Source organism: Rhopilema esculentum, chromosome 16 (assembly GCF_057945365.1).
Source record: "Rhopilema esculentum isolate cy_ngs chromosome 16, ASM5794536v1, whole genome shotgun sequence".
NCBI lineage: Eukaryota > Metazoa > Cnidaria > Scyphozoa > Rhizostomeae > Rhizostomatidae > Rhopilema > Rhopilema esculentum.
The window spans coordinates 10,925,706-10,947,130 of NC_142830.1; the positions used below are offsets into that span (position 1 = coordinate 10,925,706).

The 21,425-nt window shown below is 35.6% G+C and overlaps 1 protein-coding gene across 1 annotated transcript; it reads right to left on the reverse strand.

The window, feature by feature from the left end:
• Positions 1-391: 391 nt before the first annotated feature.
• On the reverse strand, positions 392-21,095 carry LOC135682725 (nucleolar MIF4G domain-containing protein 1). The gene is made up of 21 exons (XM_065197732.2): positions 20,942-21,095; positions 18,112-18,159; positions 17,602-17,690; positions 17,380-17,478; positions 17,032-17,179; positions 16,510-16,694; positions 15,338-15,771; positions 15,050-15,120; positions 14,490-14,618; positions 13,409-13,533; positions 12,592-12,685; positions 11,918-11,961; positions 11,427-11,482; positions 10,531-10,661; positions 9,510-9,572; positions 8,403-8,581; positions 7,947-8,042; positions 7,187-7,255; positions 2,033-2,164; positions 1,104-1,198; positions 392-646 (listed from the first exon to the last, which is right to left on the reverse strand). Exons 1-21 carry the CDS (start codon positions 21,021-21,023, stop codon positions 451-453), a joined length of 2,565 nt encoding a protein of 854 aa, XP_065053804.2. The 5' UTR covers positions 21,024-21,095; the 3' UTR covers positions 392-450.
• Positions 21,096-21,425: the final 330 nt, after the last annotated feature.

Here is a 21,425-nt window from a genome sequence, read left to right on the forward strand (position 1 = left end):
GTTCAAATAAATGGAGTTGTCACGGCCAAGTCCAAAATTACTAAACAAGGGAGTCTACATTTCATGAAGAAGGAATATTGTAAAAAGTTATTGCAAAAACATATAGATTTGAGAATTTTTGGTTAAAGTTTTTCGTTGAAGAAACCGGATGGTTTAAATATAAAGCAAGGGTATTGAAGATATTAAAGACTGTTCGTTAAACTGTTGATTCGTTAAACAGAAGTAATTAACGTAAAATTTGTTTTTCGGAATAATTCGTTAAAACAAAGGCTCCGTTCGTTTAAAGGGGAAGTCCTTGGCATGGGGAATCCTTGAAAAGGTGTTCCGCTGTACGAGAAGAGGAGGAGATGCAAAATCAATGCAAGACAAGCGAATTTAAAAAAAACACAAATAGGCCCATATATAACGAACATTTTATTGCAAAAGGCAAACGTAAATATTAAATAAAACTTAAAATTTAACGACTTCTCTTCCATCCAATGCTGCCTCGGCTATTTCAACAAGTTCTTTTAATCTGCCAGGAGCAATTACCTTTCCTTCTAATTTCGTCGTATTTTTTGAAAGTAAAAAGTGTTTTAGAAATAACTTCAGTCCTTCTCGCAACAGTGACAGCTTTGATAAAGGTGAAATTCGAGAGAATACATTTCTGCAAGAAAAGGTTATTACGAAAATGTGTAGTAAGGACAAAAAAGTTAAAGGGCACTTTATATCATGTTCCATTTATATAAGAAAATCACAACTTCTGTAAATTGAAAATAATTAAAGGTCCTTGATTTTGCAATCATTAGTCATTAAGAAAATAAGTAAATACTCATTTCTCTTTGATAAGAAAAGATAAGGGCATTTTGTTGGAAAATTTGTGCAATGAAAGACGTTTTTTTGCCGTTAGAAGATTTGAGGAAACTTAAAATAATAGGCCATCTTAAGAAAAATATAAAGAAAATGCTTTACTCAATTTTCAAGAAATCCTTTTAAAAGACTTTTATGAATAGACACTTGATCTAAAGAAAACGTGAAGGCATTAAGCTCAAGTCTATTCAGTCCTTTAAAAGATCATGGCCTTATTCACAACGAAATAAACATTGATTGGCCGATCAACATACCTCATCGTGCTCTCAGGGTACTCTGTCAGTAGTACGGTGAACAGCCGCATGAAAAATCGGACTGATGATTTATCGATGGTAGCAAATCCCACGACCTTTGATGAAAAATTTAACGATCAAAACGACTGAAAATTCTCTAAAAAAATTTAACTAAAAACTAATCTTGACCGGGATTTGTCACATTTGTTATTTGTAGCTTCGAATTTGTTACTCGTAACTTCAACATTAAACTCAGCAAACGAAAACCGGACAATTTTGTGAGTTGATAAAAACTCTGAAAACACCAAGAATACGAGAAAAACAACTAAATAAATTATGCGGCTACAAATTAAACTGACTAAACCTAATCACTTACAAAGCATACCGCTGAATACAAATTTTGATAAACAAGTTCGTCAAGTTTTGACATTAAAAAGAAGTTAAAACAAAGGGAATATATACCACAATAAGTGATATAGCAATGTAATTTAAAATAAAGTTTCGGAAGGCCTTTATCGCTAACAATGTTGCAAGATTTTCGAGCTAAATTTCAGATGATAACAATCGATGATAGGATTAAAGAAAAAACAAATTTTTACTGTTACTGAGTGTTTTGCTGTTTCTAACAATACTCAATTTGGTGGATTTCGATGAAAATAGCATACTAAATTAAGCAAGTTTCTAAATAGCAAACAATACCTCAAGACAGCGTTTTCTTGCTTTGGAAATTAAAACCACCAACATTTCATAGCTCATTTTTCAAGAAATATAATGCTGATGTTTTGCTAAGCTATATATATATAAATATATATATATATAAATATATGTAATGCTAAGCTACGAAACTGAAAGGTTTTTCTTGTTATACTTCAAAATTTTAGATGCTCCGCAAAGGAAGCAACCACAATTGCTCTATGTTATTTATGTCCATGTTATTCACGTCCACTTACCTTTAAAATGGACATCGATAATGCGGATGACGCAAACAAATGAGCCAGCAGCTTTGCTAAATTTTCCAAGTTGTGTGGACTTGATGCGGAGATTTGTTTGAATCGGTCCCAGAACGAATACTGGAATGTGACCTGAAGAGAGAAGAGAATGAGGATAAATAAAAACTCGACGGGAGCCAAATTCACACTCACAAGGGACTAGGAATATAGAAGGGAAATAGAAGGTAATAGAAGGAAGAGAAAGAGGGAGTTAGAAGGGAACGTGAAGAGAAGGAAGGAAACACAAGGAAATTGAAGACGACAGTGTAGAGGAGATGGGAAAAGAAGGAGGGACAGATGAAAACAGAAGGGACTGGAAGGAAATGAAGTAGAAAGAAGGGAGTAGAAGGGACTAGAAGGAAATGGAGTAGAAAGAAGGGAGTAGAAGGAAGAGAAAGAAGGGAGATAGAAGGGAACGTGAAGAGAAGGAAGGGAACACAAGGAAAACGGCAGAGTAGAGAAGATGGGAAAAGAAGGAGGGACAGATGAAAACAGAAGGGACTAGAAGGAAACTAAGTAGAAAGAAGGGAGTAGAAGGAAGAGAAAGAAGGGAGATAGAAGGGAATGTGAAGAGAATGAAGGGAATACAAGGAAATTGAAGACGACAGAGTAGAGAAGATGGGAAAAGAAGGAGGGACAGATGAAAACAGAAGGGACTGGAAGGAAATGAAGTAGAAAGAAGGGAGTAGAAGGAAGAGAAAGAAGGGAGATAGAAGGGAACGTGAAGAGAAGGAAGGGAACACAAGGAAAACGGCAGAGTAGAGAAGATGGGAAAAGAAGGAGGGACAGATGAAAACAGAAGGGACTGGAAGGAAATGAAGTAGAAAGAAGGGAGTAGAAGGAAGAGAAAGAAGGGAGATAGAAGGGAACGTGAAGAGAAGGAAGGGAACACAAGGAAAACGGCAGAGTAGAGAAGATGGGAAAAGAAGGAGGGACAGATGAAAACAGAAGGGACTAGAAGGAAACTAAGTAGAAAGAAGGGAGTAGAAGGAAGAGAAAGAAGGGAGATAGAAGGGAATGTGAAGAGAATGAAGGGAATACAAGGAAATTGAAGACGACAGAGTAGAGAAGATGGGAAAAGAAGGAGGGACAGATGAAAACAGAAGGGACTGGAAGGAAATGAAGTAGAAAGAAGGGAGTAGAAGGAAGAGAAAGAAGGGAGATAGAAGGGAACGTGAAGAGAAGGAAGGGAACACAAGGAAAACGGCAGAGTAGAGAAGATGGGAAAAGAAGGAGGGACAGATGAAAACAGAAGGGACTGGAAGGAAATGAAGTAGAAAGAAGGGAGTAGAAGGAAGAGAAAGAAGGGAGATAGAAGGGAACGTGAAGAGAAGGAAGGGAACACAAGGAAAACGGCAGAGTAGAGAAGATGGGAAAAGAAGGAGGGACAGATGAAAACAGAAGGGACTAGAAGGAAACTAAGTAGAAAGAAGGGAGTAGAAGGAAGAGAAAGAAGGGAGATAGAAGGGAATGTGAAGAGAATGAAGGGAATACAAGGAAATTGAAGACGACAGAGTAGAGAAGATGGGAAAAGAAGGAGGGACAGATGAAAACAGAAGGGACTGGAAGGAAATGAAGTAGAAAGAAGGGAGTAGAAGGAAGAGAAAGAAGGGAGATAGAAGGGAATGTGAAGAGAATGAAGGGAATACAAGGAAATTGAAGACGACAGAGTAGAGAAGATGGGAAAAGAAGGAGGGACAGATGAAAACAGAAGGGACTGGAAGGAAACTAAGTAGAAAGAAGGGAGTAGAAGGAAGAGAAAGAAGGGAGATAGAAGGGAATGTGAAGAGAATGAAGGGAATACAAGGAAATTGAAGACGACAGAGTAGAGAAGATGGGAAAAGAAGGAGGGACAGATGAAAACAGAAGGGACTAGAAGGAAACTAAGTAGAAAGAAGGGAGTAGAAGGAAGAGAAAGAAGGGAGATAGAAGGGAATGTGAAGAGAATGAAGGGAATACAAGGAAATTGAAGACGACAGAGTAGAGAAGATGGGAAAAGAAGGAGGGACAGATGAAAACAGAAGGGACTGGAAGGAAATGAAGTAGAAAGAAGGGAGTAGAAGGAAGAGAAAGAAGGGAGATAGAAGGGAACGTGAAGAGAAGGAAGGGAACACAAGGAAAACGGCAGAGTAGAGAAGATGGGAAAAGAAGGAGGGACAGATGAAAACAGAAGGGACTAGAAGGAAACTAAGTAGAAAGAAGGGAGTAGAAGGAAGAGAAAGAAGGGAGATAGAAGGGAATGTGAAGAGAATGAAGGGAATACAAGGAAATTGAAGACGACAGAGTAGAGAAGATGGGAAAAGAAGGAGGGACAGATGAAAACAGAAGGGACTGGAAGGAAATGAAGTAGAAAGAAGGGAGTAGAAGGAAGAGAAAGAAGGGAGATAGAAGGGAACGTGAAGAGAAGGAAGGGAACACAAGGAAAACGGCAGAGTAGAGAAGATGGGAAAAGAAGGAGGGACAGATGAAAACAGAAGGGACTGGAAGGAAATGAAGTAGAAAGAAGGGAGTAGAAGGAAGAGAAAGAAGGGAGATAGAAGGGAACGTGAAGAGAAGGAAGGGAACACAAGGAAAACGGCAGAGTAGAGAAGATGGGAAAAGAAGGAGGGACAGATGAAAACAGAAGGGACTAGAAGGAAACTAAGTAGAAAGAAGGGAGTAGAAGGAAGAGAAAGAAGGGAGATAGAAGGGAATGTGAAGAGAATGAAGGGAATACAAGGAAATTGAAGACGACAGAGTAGAGAAGATGGGAAAAGAAGGAGGGACAGATGAAAACAGAAGGGACTGGAAGGAAATGAAGTAGAAAGAAGGGAGTAGAAGGAAGAGAAAGAAGGGAGATAGAAGGGAACGTGAAGAGAAGGAAGGGAACACAAGGAAAACGGCAGAGTAGAGAAGATGGGAAAAGAAGGAGGGACAGATGAAAACAGAAGGGACTGGAAGGAAATGAAGTAGAAAGAAGGGAGTAGAAGGAAGAGAAAGAAGGGAGATAGAAGGGAACGTGAAGAGAAGGAAGGGAACACAAGGAAAACGGCAGAGTAGAGAAGATGGGAAAAGAAGGAGGGACAGATGAAAACAGAAGGGACTAGAAGGAAACTAAGTAGAAAGAAGGGAGTAGAAGGAAGAGAAAGAAGGGAGATAGAAGGGAATGTGAAGAGAATGAAGGGAATACAAGGAAATTGAAGACGACAGAGTAGAGAAGATGGGAAAAGGAGGAGGGACAGATGAAAACAGAAGGGACTGGAAGGAAATGAAGTAGAAAGAAGGGAGTAGAAGGAAGAGAAAGAAGGGAGATAGAAGGGAACGTGAAGAGAAGGAAGGGAACACAAGGAAAACGGCAGAGTAGAGAAGATGGGAAAAGAAGGAGGGACAGATGAAAACAGAAGGGACTGGAAGGAAATGAAGTAGAAAGAAGGGAGTAGAAGGAAGAGAAAGAAGGGAGATAGAAGGGAACGTGAAGAGAAGGAAGGGAACACAAGGAAAACGGCAGAGTAGAGAAGATGGGAAAAGAAGGAGGGACAGATGAAAACAGAAGGGACTGGAAGGAAATGAAGTAGAAAGAAGGGAGTAGAAGGAAGAGAAAGAAGGGAGATAGAAGGGAACGTGAAGAGAAGGAAGGGAACACAAGGAAAACGGCAGAGTAGAGAAGATGGGAAAAGAAGGAGGGACAGATGAAAACAGAAGGGACTAGAAGGAAACTAAGTAGAAAGAAGGGAGTAGAAGGAAGAGAAAGAAGGGAGATAGAAGGGAATGTGAAGAGAATGAAGGGAATACAAGGAAATTGAAGACGACAGAGTAGAAAAGATGGGAAAAGAAGGAGGGACAGATGAAAACAGAAGGGACTGGAAGGAAATGAAGTAGAAAGAAGGGAGTAGAAGGAAGAGAAAGAAGGGAGATAGAAGGGAACGTGAAGAGAAGGAAGGGAACACAAGGAAAACGGCAGAGTAGAGAAGATGGGAAAAGAAGGAGGGACAGATGAAAACAGAAGGGACTAGAAGGAAACTAAGTAGAAAGAAGGGAGTAGAAGGAAGAGAAAGAAGGGAGATAGAAGGGAATGTGAAGAGAATGAAGGGAATACAAGGAAATTGAAGACGACAGAGTAGAGAAGATGGGAAAAGAAGGAGGGACAGATGAAAACAGAAGGGACTGGAAGGAAATGAAGTAGAAAGAAGGGAGTAGAAGGAAGAGAAAGAAGGGAGATAGAAGGGAACGTGAAGAGAAGGAAGGGAACACAAGGAAAACGGCAGAGTAGAGAAGATGGGAAAAGAAGGAGGGACAGATGAAAACAGAAGGGACTGGAAGGAAATGAAGTAGAAAGAAGGGAGTAGAAGGAAGAGAAAGAAGGGAGATAGAAGGGAACGTGAAGAGAAGGAAGGGAACACAAGGAAAACGGCAGAGTAGAGAAGATGGGAAAAGAAGGAGGGACAGATGAAAACAGAAGGGACTAGAAGGAAACTAAGTAGAAAGAAGGGAGTAGAAGGAAGAGAAAGAAGGGAGATAGAAGGGAATGTGAAGAGAATGAAGGGAATACAAGGAAATTGAAGACGACAGAGTAGAGAAGATGGGAAAAGAAGGAGGGACAGATGAAAACAGAAGGGACTGGAAGGAAATGAAGTAGAAAGAAGGGAGTAGAAGGAAGAGAAAGAAGGGAGATAGAAGGGAACGTGAAGAGAAGGAAGGGAACACAAGGAAAACGGCAGAGTAGAGAAGATGGGAAAAGAAGGAGGGACAGATGAAAACAGAAGGGACTAGAAGGAAACTAAGTAGAAAGAAGGGAGTAGAAGGGACTAGAAGGAAATGGAGTAGAAGGGAGGGAATAGAAATAAATAGAAGGAAATAGAAAAGATGGAATGAAAAAAAGTGGATATAAGGGAATAGACGGGACAAGAATAGAGTAGCAAAGAACAGGACATAATAGGGAATGAAATAAGCTCCGCTATTTTGTACGGATTCACCCTTTCATGGGCAAACATGAAAATTTTGTGTTAGACTAAATTTTTAATCAAAGCATAAACATCATGGTATAGGTAGATTGTTTATTTTTTAAACTAAAAAACAGCCTTGATAATTTTAAAAAAGGAATAAGGTTGTTTTGATTTAATCAATAAACAGGTGTACCTGGTTACTACGACTAAATTCGCAGAGCTTTTGAGCGAGAAATGCATAATAAGGATTGTAGATCTTTTCCTAGAAAACAAGCACTCCATTAGTTAATTGCAAGTGATAAAGTCTGACGTAGACACGATGGTGGCATATACGAAAACAGATAATAGAATACATTAAAGTGATAATAGAATGCATACAAATAACTATTATTGAATACTTAAAATTGTATTCAATAATATTTTCAAGCTACCTGTTACAAAACAAAAAGGGGAAAGATAAAAATTCAAAAATTTAGAAATTAAAAGTTGAACATATTCAACATGATACTTTTGTCATCATAAAAAACAATTCAGTATAAAATAAAATGATAGAATCAAACAAAGCCAAGCTAGCATTTTAAGCCATATAAAAATCAAATAACTGAACATAGTCAATAGAAAAATATCATAAAAAAAATTACACAATCGAGTATGAAACATCTTAAGGTCTATATAATAATGAGAAAAATCAAAAGGAATATAATGAGTCAGTGAAAGCTGAGGAATTCTGCAGAAAGAATGCATACAGGGAACTAAATCACATGTCAACTGTGTGTGAAGGGCACAGTGCAGAATTTATTTACAAAAAAGTCCTCTTGAAATGCTAGCCTGGTAAATAACACATTAAAAGTAAATAAGCGACACCATCGTAATCAGATTAATCAGGAAAGATAAGTGAAGCATACTTTATAAAAAACGGACTTTGTTTGTCACACATCAAATCAAAATCTAACCTGTACACAGCAGTCAATCAGGACATGAACAATTTCCCTTGCTTGTTTATCTTTGAGATTAAGCTTTAGCAATTTTTCAAAGCAATCGATGTAATCCTGTAAGTAAAAATTGCAGATAAATGCACAAAAAGAGAGAAAAATAAATTGATATATATAATTTGAATGTATAAAAAAATCTTCCGTGACAGAGAGAGAGAGAGAGGGGGGAGGGGGAGGGGAGGTTGGCATCTAATATGTTAGCAGCGGTCACTTTCGAGCTGACAAGATAACATGAAAGTCTATTACAAGATTGTGACGTGGAACATTTCTTGTAGGAATGCCTGGTGCAAGGAATAAGAGCCTGGCAAATCCTACGTTAGCATTGCCGTTGCAACAAAGGTTAAATGAATGCTGGAAAGTTCTGGAACTCTTCAGAGTGATTTAAAAAAATTCAACTTGCAAGCCTATTACACTCACTTCACTAGACATTATAACGTAGAAAATCTTTTTGCGAATTTCGGTGTTCATCCGTTGCTGTTTTGCGAGTGAAACGAGATTATTTTCACCAATGTCTTGACGAGAATCTTTCGCAGTAACATCGAGATCTGGATCGCTCTCTCTGCCTGCCCAAGCAGAACCTACCACCCACCAACGTCCTATAAGACAATTTGGTTAGTATAAAGCTATTTTTCCAGAAAAGTATAGCAGAAGGGCTTACGATCAAAAGACAAGTGAACAATATGACGATGTGCTTAGGCTAAGTGCTACTGATTTTCAGAAATTCAAACTTATTTCTGCTTTAGTAGAGCCCAGTTTTTTTCTAGATCTCAAATTCTTCACTTTGCAACGACTGAAAATATACTTTGATTCGTTAGCCTTACAGAGAATCTGGATTCAAAAAAGAATTCGGATATCCAAACAAACTAATAAAATTCAATTCTGTACAAACTAGTAAATTCATCCTAAGGACCATCAAATTGGGACGTTGGTCACTTTTTGACAAATGCAATACTGATATCACAATTTTTGAAAGCTGGTGACAATTCATCATTTACATCTCTTGCTGACCATTGCTAACAGCTCCATGTGAAATAAGCATGAAAGCAACAATAGTTTTAATTTAGATAAAAAATTGAAAATATGGACATTTTCCAAGCATTATGCATAATTTCTGCATACGATCTGCAGTGAAATATTGAAAAGAATTCAATCCTCTTTGGCAATTTATCAGCTACTGATTCCATCAGCACGCAATTCGAACTTAAGGCGTGGTTTAAGGAAACATTCCAATGCACCTGAAGCGTATTAGGAACACCAAGTTTTGCCTCCTACTGCCCCAGAAGAAGCTGTCAAAATGTGCCCAGTTTCCAAGTGATATGTTCTCCTAACATAGCAGTCCTCTACATTGTCACCAACATACCTAGATTCATGTCAATATTAAAGCTATTGGAACTATTAAGAACATGGCTACCAAAAAGCATACCACTGCAGTTGGCCTTACCCTCGCACCCTCCATAATTACATTTCACAAAACATTTTAAACAAGACACCACTTAAACATTTGTTCGAGAACAGTTTTTTTACCTTTGTCCTTTGCTTGGAGTAAGTCTTTCAAGGAGATTCTGAGCTTGATATCTTGTGACGAATCTACATTTTATATAAATAAGAAATAAAACAATCTATATAGGAAATAAAACAAACTTTTTTTAAATGTTAAGTACGACAGCAAAGGAAACTAAAGAAAAAAGGGAAGGATAAACGAGATGTCAATATTGTTATCAGTGAGGGTCATTAAAATAGCAATGGGATGGGGATAAGAAAATCTACCTTATTTTAGAAGGGAGCAAATTGGTTAGGAGCATACTGTTAGTCCTCGAATAAGCTCACACCCTCGAAGAATCCCCGATGGCCTGATATATTGTATTCTTATTTGTAGCTGTATTTGTATTCGTTGCTACCTAGCATCTGAAAGTAGTTTTTAGGACATTGAAAAGCTTATGCTTATCGACCAGTGTCTTGGTCTTTCCTCTCGATGTGACCACACCTCATGATTCCTACGCCTGGAATTACAGAGAGCTGGCAACTCTCCCTACTCTGGGTGAAAGTTTAGTCATGTCAGGGACTCTAACTATGGATCCTTGGGTCTGAGCCATCCTCGCACATAATATATTGCATTGGAACATATCAGGGGTGTATGTAGAAATTTGGCTTGAATTCACTGAAACAACTAAAACACTCATTTATGAGAAGAGATTTTTTAAAGCATTTTTGGATTAACAAATACCTTTCAAGCAATTTAATAATAGGGCAGGGATCAGAATAAAGTGCAATTGGTGATGAAGTTTTCCAAAATGAACTCAAAGCCCCTTCTTAATTAGGCAAGTGTATAATATACATATAAACGTTTTCAGAAATCCACAAAAAGACATTCAAATTCGGATACTTTATTACCATGACGAAAATTTCAACATCAAAAAATATATCCTGAAGTTCAACCTTTAATTAAAATTATAGATCGAAACTTTAGTGTACTTTTCTTTCGAAATACATTATTAAGAGGTAAACCTCGTCTAAAGGCCAAACTGAAAAAACACATTGGTGATACCTTTATTTTTCAAAATGGCTTTTAGTTTCTTTCTCGCATGCTCTGAAACTGCAGGGTCATATTGAGGAATTTTTCGGAGATTATTGTTCCTCAGCGCGGTTATAACATCCAACATGAAACGCACCCTCGACCTAGAGAGAGCGAGACCATTTAGAGTGAAATAACGAAACAAAATTACTGTTTACCGGTCTGTTGCAACGTGTTCCATGCCATATAGGCAGAGCTGTACATGTTTTGGTGTATAGAACAGGACGGTTCTAAGTTGCTACTCCAAGTCTCAAGCTTAATACGATATTTCACTCTATGATGCATAGAGTGAAATAACGACGAAAAGCTGCTTTATAATTAGCTGCAAAACTTGGTGATAATTTCCTTATGTATTTAGTCTGAGTATGATAGTAAACAAATTAACATTTGCAATATGACGTGTCTTTGCGACAATTAGAAATATAAATTTCTAACAAGCTGTAAAAATTTGCAATGTTTTGTTTTGCCTCTAGACTTGGAAACAATGTCCCTATTTCAAAGAGACATAGCCCTAATTTGAAGAAGTCGTTCATAATTTTTAGTTCAAATTGCTCAGCAAGTAGTTTGTATATCGCTCTAAAAGTTATTTCTCCATCAAACAAATATTTTCAATTCTTACAACGAAAAAAGAAAGTTTCACTTATTTCAACTTTTTTTTCAAAAAAATTTTTAGCCGATTTATATATCCTAGATATTCTAGTCTATGGTTTAATTGTATATTTGAGCACAGAGTCCTTATGGGTTTGCTCGGGTTGATACTTATTGAAAGGATGTTAAGGGCTGGCTGATATGAGTATGTTTGCATATATCCATAGGAATATATCAGAGAGTCTTTCAGCAAAGGCCATGACAATGAGCATTATACATACTGTTTCATAAGATCAGTACAGGAAGCAGCTTTTGCTTGGATCTCTAAGATAATTTCCTTGGAAAAAAGAAGGGAAGATGGTTTATTAACACAAACCGCAATGACATTCACTTTGTCTTAAATAACATTGAAATAATTCGAGAAAAAGCTTAGTTTCAAGCAGGGGTGTAGTGCTAGGAAGGCTCAGGAGGGCTGATCCCCCCTTATTAATGCCGGAAAGTAGCCAATCTCTACTTTTGCTATTGTTCTACTTTTCGCAGCGTTTTGTTCAAGCGCCTCCTTGTTATTTTGATGGAACTACACCCCTGGTTGTAAGGTTGCTAATAAACAAATCAAACAAAAAAATCTTTAGATAAAGGGATGAAGTTTACGCCAGGAAAATGTGCTGAAGATGTTACTTTTACACTCGAATTTTTTTTCCGTAGTAAGGATATAGAAGCAAGGGAGCACAAAGAATACCAAAGGTAAAACTTTCACAAAACTAGCACTTACCTTGAGACTGCCTGGATCATCACGACGTATTTCAGCACCAACAGCTTCAAAGAAACAATTAAGACATTTATAACATTTTGAAATATCTATAAAAGCTGAGATAGCTTATAAAAATATTGATTAAAACTGCTGCCCTCAAAATTGAAATTTTATCTACTGGATGAAAAAGGAAAGTAGTCAGGTAAAAATTAACAAAATGCAATGAAATAAATTTAAGTGTGACATAAAACAAGCAGACTGGTTTGACATAACCCCCTTTATACTACATGAAGAAAAAAACTGATTAAAATTTTGCGCAAATCAGAGATGAGTTACCACTCAAGCTATCGGCATATTTCACAAGAAAATTTGAGGACGCATTTGAAGAATCGACAAAAATAACTGTAATGCAAAGCTCTCATATGAGCATAACTGTAGTACTTCTTTGATGACTTGGGGCCAAAGACCGAGATACTGGGGGGGGGGGGTGGCAAAAAAACTTAACTGGTATAAGTAACTTAACTGGCTGCCCCTTTCCCCCCCCCCAAACAAAAAGTTGTATCTCGGTCTTTGCTTGGGGATATTGTCTTTGTTTTCAATCTCTATAAACAACTTGCTTTCTCTGCTGCTTATAAGCATTTTGGTTAGTATTTCCCTATTGCTTTAGATATCAGTTGATATTGAGCACATAATACCTTTTAGCAGAAGCATCAGCATTTCAATATCTCTTTCAGTGAATGCATTTACCAGTTCGCGTATTAGATCATACACAAGCAAGGAATCGATAACCTGTGAAATAAGACACTACTTTAGCAAAAAGGGTTTGACGAGTTGATTTATGCAAATAAAAAAAAATATCTGGAATGCACTAGCTATCATTCAATACAGAATGCATAATTCCTGGAATTAATTTATGCTTAACGGTTTCAAATTCTAAGCACAAAGTGAATAGATTCTTCAAACACTGGTATCTTAAAACACTCAAGAAAAGATATTTTGATTGTACGTCAGATTAGCATTGGCAATATCAACGCTTACATTGTCCTCTCGACATGTAGCAAGTATTCACTACAGCACACAAGAACCTGTAAGACTCAAATGACACGCAAAGTTTTTCATCATATGCACAAATCAAATAATACCTTATCTCCAATATCATGATATATGCTGGTGGTTTTTGAAATAGCTTATCAATAGGTTTTCAAAATTTTTTGAAAACTTGATGATCATGACAAAAAACTTGGTTTTTTGCTATCTTAAACGATAGTTTTCCTAATTGGCTCTAAAAGATCGATATTACACGTTACAAAAAACTTTAGGTCCCTGGCAAGCTAGTTTTTATTCAATAGATCACAATCGCAAATACAGTCACCAAAGGGGTTATAAAATTTTATGCGAATACTTATACAAAAACAAGTGAGCCAAAATACTATGCAAAGACGTTGAAAATACGTATCTACATGAACATAGAGAATAAACATTATTTCATTTAGCACATGCAGCCATACTTACTGAGAAATTGTACAAATGTGCAATCAATAAAAGAGCGTTGTCGCATTCTTTCCCATTCAAATATTTTTCCGTTGTTGAATGTAACCCATGAAACATTTCTGCTAAAGACTGAACGAAAAATGCACCTATATGGAAAACAAAAAAGGATTGAAATTCTGTCAATAATAACTAATAACTGAAGGCAATTGGCTATTACATATATATTTTATAAGCAACACTTTTGTAAGCAGCATTTTTATAAGGCACTTTTTTACAAAAAACTTTTTAAAAGCAACATTATATTAGCAATATTTTAGCATATCAAAGCAATAACTGTTCTCCAAATTGCAAGAGTTCTAAGCAACTGTATGCACGTAACATTTGAGTCCAGCAACATTTTTTCTGAACTCCAATGTAAGCCGGGCTCAAAAGCTCAAATTCTATCTGAAAGATAGAGATTTTATCGAAAATCTACTCGAACGTCCAAACGTATTGCAATTACGAGCTTTCTACTCTTCAACACTGCTCAACTTTATGATAAACGTGTTTGAATCATTTTTAAGGGAATTATTTAGCAATTCAAGTAGCATGCCAAATGCAGCGTGTACTTCCTTATACCATAATGGAGTCATCAACGCTGAAAATAACGTCCGCCGAATTCTACATCTCAGTAATGTATTTTGAGAAAAATAATAACCCATACTTAGACTAAATACACCAATCCCTCAGAAAATTGTTGGTTCGATTTTAGCAGCCAACAAGGCCAAAAAGTCTAACACTAAGTTCTATGCCAATCACATGAATGTAAAATGTGCTAAAATTTTTATAGAAACCAGTATTTTTTACTGATCTAAGTCCAATGCAATAACGATCAATTTTCCCTTTCCTTTCCAGCTGATTTGATTGAGAGCGACAAACTTGAACTCCTGCGAAGGGCTCATATTCTATATGGCTAACAGTAGTAGATTTATAAACGTTAATTCATCGCGTCTATATTCAAACTAAGGTTCAAACAATATTAGATCTAGATTTCCAATCACGCAACCTACCCGGAGTAACTGATTCAAAATTACTTTCTTTATATACATTAATAATATCGTACCAACTTCGTTTCCGACGACGGTATGCAAAATTGCGACTAACATCATGTGCTCCATTAATATTTTCTCTGACATATGGGTTGGTGTGACACAGGCATCGAAGACCAGATTTGAGAGAACACTGTTTGTATCTAAATAATAAAAACTACAAATTTCACGCAGATATCTAAAAGACATGAAAAAATTAACAACCAAGGTTCATTTAAAGGGTATATATTAATCGTAAAAGGTAAATGGTTATGTCAATGCTCACTAGAAATATCAGGGTCATTAATTATGAAACAGCTTCCAAATAAATATCCTTAATTATAGAATTAATTAATCGAAGAAGCCCCTTGCAATACTGAGAAGAAACTGCTCATTGGTAAGAGAGAGAGGAATGAAAAACACATCAGTTTTTCTTGATGCACTAGTTTCTTTGATAAAATGTTTCTTTTGACCAACAATGCTGTTTTGATGCCTCATTCTATGCCGCTGAGTTATTTATTCTTCTTTGAATAATTATATCACGAATACAACACAGTATATCAGCGATAAATATAAAAAACAGCTTGATACCTACCATTTCTGCTATTTGTAGCATATACTTCCTCAATTTCAAGAGCGATACTTTTCATATTTGAATCACTCAACCTAATGAAAATAATTCCAGGAAAACTCAAGGAAACAATTTATCTACTTCTATTAACAAAATCAGATTTAGTAAATTAATCAAACAAGTAGTTGCAACACTGACTGAACATTGTAAGATGAAATTTTTCAAAACAGTATTTGCAGTTGTTAAGCGGTACGTGTAATAAAAGCTAGATTAATTCAACTGAAAATTTAAACTCAACAGAAAACTCCTAACCTGTTAACTAGACCTTTAAGTTTCTTCTTTAGTCTTTCAATTCGCTGATCATCAGTAGATTTAGATTTTCCAATCATTTTCCTCAAATGAGGTGGCACGTATTTGGCTGATGGTTCAACAACATCACCGATTTTTTTCTTTTCATCTTGACCAAGTTTTCTAGAATCTTCATCTCCCAATTTACTTGTTAATACATTTTCATGCGAATTAACTATTTTTCCATAGAGGTCCTTACTATCTGCATTACTTTTCAGGCCTTGAACAGCAACCCCTTCGCTCTCACTTTCTTCGTTATCCAAATCTTCTGTACTAAAATTGCTTTCAGACATGCTGTCGTTTTCATCTAGATATTCATCGTCAGAGTCTTCTTCATCCAATTCTGAATCTTTACCATCTTCATCTTTATCCTGAATCTTTAATTTATTTTCTTTCTCCTATAAAAAGCCATTTATATTATAAATCATTTATATTATTAATTCATTTTCTTTCTCCTATAAAAAGCCATTAAATACACTTTCATAACACAATCATTTCATCGTTTCCAAAAAAAACACATAAATTTGATAATTGTTCAGTTATTATGTTTCACTGAAGGAGTACCAGCGTGGGAACCAAAGACATCAAAAAACTAATTGTGGAAAATATTACAATAAAGAAAATGAAATAAGTTTAAGTTGCTAAAGATGAATGCATATTTAGACTCTTGTTGACTCTTGCCAAAATAAAAATATTCATTGTAAGTATATAGAAAAATATATCTTCATTCCTCTCTCTCCTACCAAAGAGCAGTTTCATCTCAGTATTGCAAGGGGCTCCTAACAGAACTGTTAATGAAAATGATTCTTGGTATGTCAAATTGTTATGTTCAGCAATATGTTGTGTTGTTTCTTCTGTTTCTTGATCAAGATTTTTTATGAATTTATTGCTAGTGAATAGACTTCTGAATAAAGATTTAATCAAAGCCAACTAGAGCACTTAACATCTCATTATTTTTGTTGGCTTTAAGCAGTTGAATACTTTTTCTGTGTAGGAGCAGGTTGTGCAAAAAACTTTGAGTATCAATATGTCCAACAATTTATTTTCACAAGTAAAAATTGAACCTTTTTTATTTATCTATATTTTGTGACAACGATAATAACAAAGAGCAACTGGATGATTATTGGAAAACAAACCTTTGTATTAGCAGCAGGTTTTCCCATATTCTCCTTCCCTTGTTTCCTTTTCGAAGCTTTTGTCTCAGGCTCACTTTCGGAGTCTTCAGCCTTGTTATGCACTATGTCATCTTTCAAGCCACCCTCATCTTCATCAGATAAAAACAATGCCGGATTATCAATTGGTTCACAAAGTTCCAACAAATCTTGTATAGTGGAGTTAAGGGAAACCACATGAATTGCTACTTTATACACCATATGATTGTTACTTATTAATAGCATTTAAACAATTTTTATAAACCAAGAATCAAACATTTAAACAATCAAAGTACATCTTCATCACACATTTTTCAAAGTAAATCAAAACAAAACATATTGGAAAATGAGATATTTTTAAAATAAAACTAGAAAATAAAGTAATCTAAGAACAAAGCCAAAAGGACTTTAATAATTTTTGGACTTAAAAAGCATGGCAGACAAAGCATGTGATGAAAATGGCCAATTACATTTATAGATTGAAAATCCTAAAATGAGAAAGGATACAATCAAATCCATCTTCCTTAAATTTTGAAGGCAAATTCTTTCTTTTTTTCAATCCAAGTTTTTTTTCAAGTCTTGCGATCAATTTATCTTCCTGTTCATTGGCAGCAACTAAGGCGTCTGTGTCCATTTGTTCATTGTCTTTGACTTTCTGCAGAATTCAAATGGATGCTATGTTAACAGACAAAGAGTTGGTAATCTCCTCAAGACAAAAAGAAGACAAATGATAATAACCAACAAAAGTACTCAATAATGTGCTTAATACATCATTTTCATTTTCCTCTTTCTTCTTATTCTTTTTCTTTCTTACAAATGATAATAACAAACAAAAGTACTCAATAATGAGCTTACATCATCTTCATTTTCCTCTTTCTTCTTCTTCTTTTTCTTTCTTTTTTGCACCCTTTTCTTTTTTTTCTTTTCTTCTTCAGCAGGTTTGATATCAATACCCTTAGTAGATAAATTTCAAGAATCAATTTCAAGTTTACAACTTTGCAAAATGAGTCTACTGTATATAGTAAAAGATCATTATTCATCATATTGACAAGCTATATCATTACATTTAATACTTACCCTCTTCTTCATCCAAGAGATATGCTGATTTGCTTTAGTTTGGAGTCTTCTCTCTTTCCTTAACAATTTTCTACCTTTTAACCTTTCATCTGTTTCAAAAGTAGAGCAAATTAAGAAAAAACTAAAAATACAAGTTTCTAGCAAAATTTTTCTATGATTCAATAAATGTTTTTGATCTTACTTTTCCATATTTCTTTATGCTAGCATTGCAAATTTTAAGAGGGGCTTTGAACCAAACATCAACAGTTATTTACCTAATCCTACACAAAATAAATGATAATCCTAATTACAGATAAACAATTTACAAGGAGCTTAGAGCACTGGTAGTTTGGGACATACTCAGAAGTTTACATTTGCTAACAAAAGTATTGAGCTCAAGCTTTTCAAACAATACCAAACAACCTTCTCCAAACTCCTGTCAAGTAGAAAAGAAAAAACAGTGATAAAGCAATGATACAAAAATAAAGTTCCATCTTAATAAATAAAGAAGACATTGAAAGTGAGACATACTTTTTACTGATGTTCTTTTTGGCAATTCCAGATCCTCAGCATTACAGTCTGGGTATGAATAAAAAGTGGATCTTTAATCATTATTTACAAAATAACTTGCATTGATAGAGGTACCAGATTTTAACAAAGCACCAGATTTGTTTTAGCACTCTTTATGCACTCTTAACTGCTTTGCATGCATAACAGGTGACTTTGAGCAGGTATTTTAATATTGTAAAGAGCAGGGGTTTGGGATGTATGCATGCATTTTTACATGGCCATAAGGTCAACTAAGCATCTAAGCCCAAATTTGAACTTTTTTTCAAGATAGATATGTTTTTTTAACAAAAATGCTATGAAATAATTTAATTTTATCATGATTGTTTATTTGGTGTGTAATTTAAAATTTTTAGCAAGCTATACCAAATAGAAAATATTTCCCTGACCAACAAGACCCCAAAAAAGTGGACTGGGTATGAACAGCAATTTAGTTTTTAGTGCATTACATTCTGTGCCCTTTTTGCTTTACTGATCATCAACTTATTTAGTGATAATGCATAACTAAACTAAGAAAAATAACTTCTTGTTTAAAAGTAATAACTCAGCAGAAACATAAAGCTTAAAAAATTGCATTTCAAGCAAGGGTGCCATTGCCTTAGTGGTGTTGGGGCAGTATGGGGGCAGCAAAGTGCCCTTTAATTGATTTCCGAGCAATACTAATTCATATAAATATTTAGAATGCTGATAAAGTCTAGGTTTCAAGCATATCTTGATACCTACTACCCTGGGTACAAGAAGTATCAAGATCACTCCTGGTACCGAGGATAGATACCTGCATGCAAGACAAAAGAAATTTGACCAATAAAAATATTTTCTTTAACTTGATAAGTTCTCTTTAACTTCCATGATCATGCTGTACAGATTTCAGACTGCTATCAGTTGGCTCGCATATGTTTGATACATCAGTCAAGGCATCAATGATGTCTAAAATTCCAGTAAAGGCGTAGGAACCGGGGGTACAGTGGGCATGTACTCCCCTTCTTTCCAAAATTCAGTTTACCTGCCCCTTTTCAATCACTGAGTTGCTCTTTTTGCCAACTACATATGCCCTTGAATTGCTTAGGTGCTCTATAAAATAAGCAAAAGGGTGAGGGGCGATGATCTAAAATGTTTCTAGAAACACCAAAAAACTGGCCCACACCAAGGGTTACCGGAAGAAGATGGTGATGGAAAACTGGCCATGGTCCTTGAAGTTTAGGGTGCTCTCGATGTTTTCAGTTTGTGAAAGCAATTAGTAAGACATGAACGATTGCAAGAAGGTGACTGCAGAAATATTCTGAAATAAATTTTTAGGTAATCTAAAGGACATGGTTGCCAAAGTTTTCTGCTCGCTCTGCCTGCAAAGGGCCTGCAAAGGGCCTCCAAAGCCCCCTCACGGCACTACACACAACTACGCCAGAAAATGATAGCAAAACCATTGTAGCCAGACTTATGTAACAGCCTTATAACAAACATATAATGACATAATTCCTTCTGCTCTCAAGATCTTTGTCAAACAGACTGAGCCAAATTTGGAACTCAGTGCCAAACAAAATATGAGTACTCCCCTACTTTACAAAAATTAAAGAAAAAGTCTCAGAATTTTCATCGTTCAATACTTGTGATCTTTACAAGAAATACCTATGCAACATCATTTATATTTGAATTAAACTATACTTAGCATTGGTAATTTAAATTCTGCAAACTGTACAAAATTTTAATAAATAAAGAAAAAACAGTAAGTTCAGAGGAATTATATCCAAAAGTTATATAAAGCAATTAGATGGTCATCAGAACAAAATTTTGCTTTAATGCAAAGTAGGATTGGGTCCAGCCTCCCTTGATTGTTGATATTTGGGTGAAAGGAGTTTCGAGAATAAAGTTTGACTGATTGGAAGTCTTGATTGAAATGTATCTTTTATGGGTGTTGCCTTCATTTTTGAGAGTCTTTAGGGCCTAGCAACACAAAATTCCTCGAGGCTACACCCCCAGAACACCGACCCTCTCTCTTGACAGGACCTTCAACTAAAACCAGGCTTCGTCGTTGGCTAAACGACGAATCCTGATCTGTTTCATCAGCAAACTTTGACACCTCAAGGTGCCCTTTCTGTCGGTCCTGCCCCCACCGCGTCATGAAGCTTCCTGCGCCTCTGATTTCAAGAACATAGTACTAAGAAACAACCATGGTCACAACATAATAAAAACCCTAAAATCATTTTGTATGTAAAGTAAAGCTTGAATAGTTTTATTCTAGTCTTGTTCTTCATTCTCCCCTTTAAGATAAGACACTTTTTACATTAACATGTTGAAATCAAGACTACCTATCCAAAGCATTTGTGTAATCTCTTACTCCTCAGTTACTTTCAGCAGTTTTTTAGCTAAGATACCCTCTCAAACATGGTACACTTTTCCTCGTCCGAAAGTTTCTTTCTAGCCACCGGGGTGTTCAGGCATCTTGCAATTATTTTGCTACTTGATTTCAGTTCTTTCAAAATATGGGTCTATATTTTGTGTGTCAGAACAAACCAACAAGAGAAAATGTTACTACGATTTCTGTTAGCTTGATTGGTATACTGATATTTTAAAAGGTTATACCCGGATTCTTCAGTTACGCCTTTTTAAAATACTAACCCAAACCAACAGCAAATTTTAAAAATGTTCTTGCATTGCATGCGGCCAAAAGTGATGAGAAAATCTTTTTATAAACCCTAGAGCAGTAACTTGTCAAGGCAGCTCCTATTTTCAAATTTGGAGAAGGCAGCTCTTTTTTTCAAATCTTATAATATATTAGAGTAAAATTCAAATATTTTACCTTTCTTGATTGCAGCAAATTCTATACTTCGTAATTTAGTTGAAGTTGATCGCCATTGTCGCGTGTTAGTCATAGACGCCATTTTGCAAATGATCTCTTTGGATAAGAGGCTACTCTTCGATTCAATGTTGTTGTTGTAAGTTTTTCCTCAGCGATTTGAAAATGGAGAAACAATGTGATGACACTATAAACATAAATTAGTGATTTTTTTCAAACTCAGAATCTTTATCAGCAAAAACAAATGTTAATTACAATATACCAAGAATTAAAAAATAGAATACAAAAGTTAGCATTTTCAAAAATTTAATTAATTAAGTACATCAGATAAATTGGTTTTGTTATGCTGAAGGACACATGAGAAAAACTCGCGAGGAACTATCGAGTCATACTCATATGTCATATGTCTTCACTTTGAGCAGATAACCTGAGATAATAATGGAAAATACTTCTCAACGTGGAAAAACAGTTTAATATTCCAAAATGA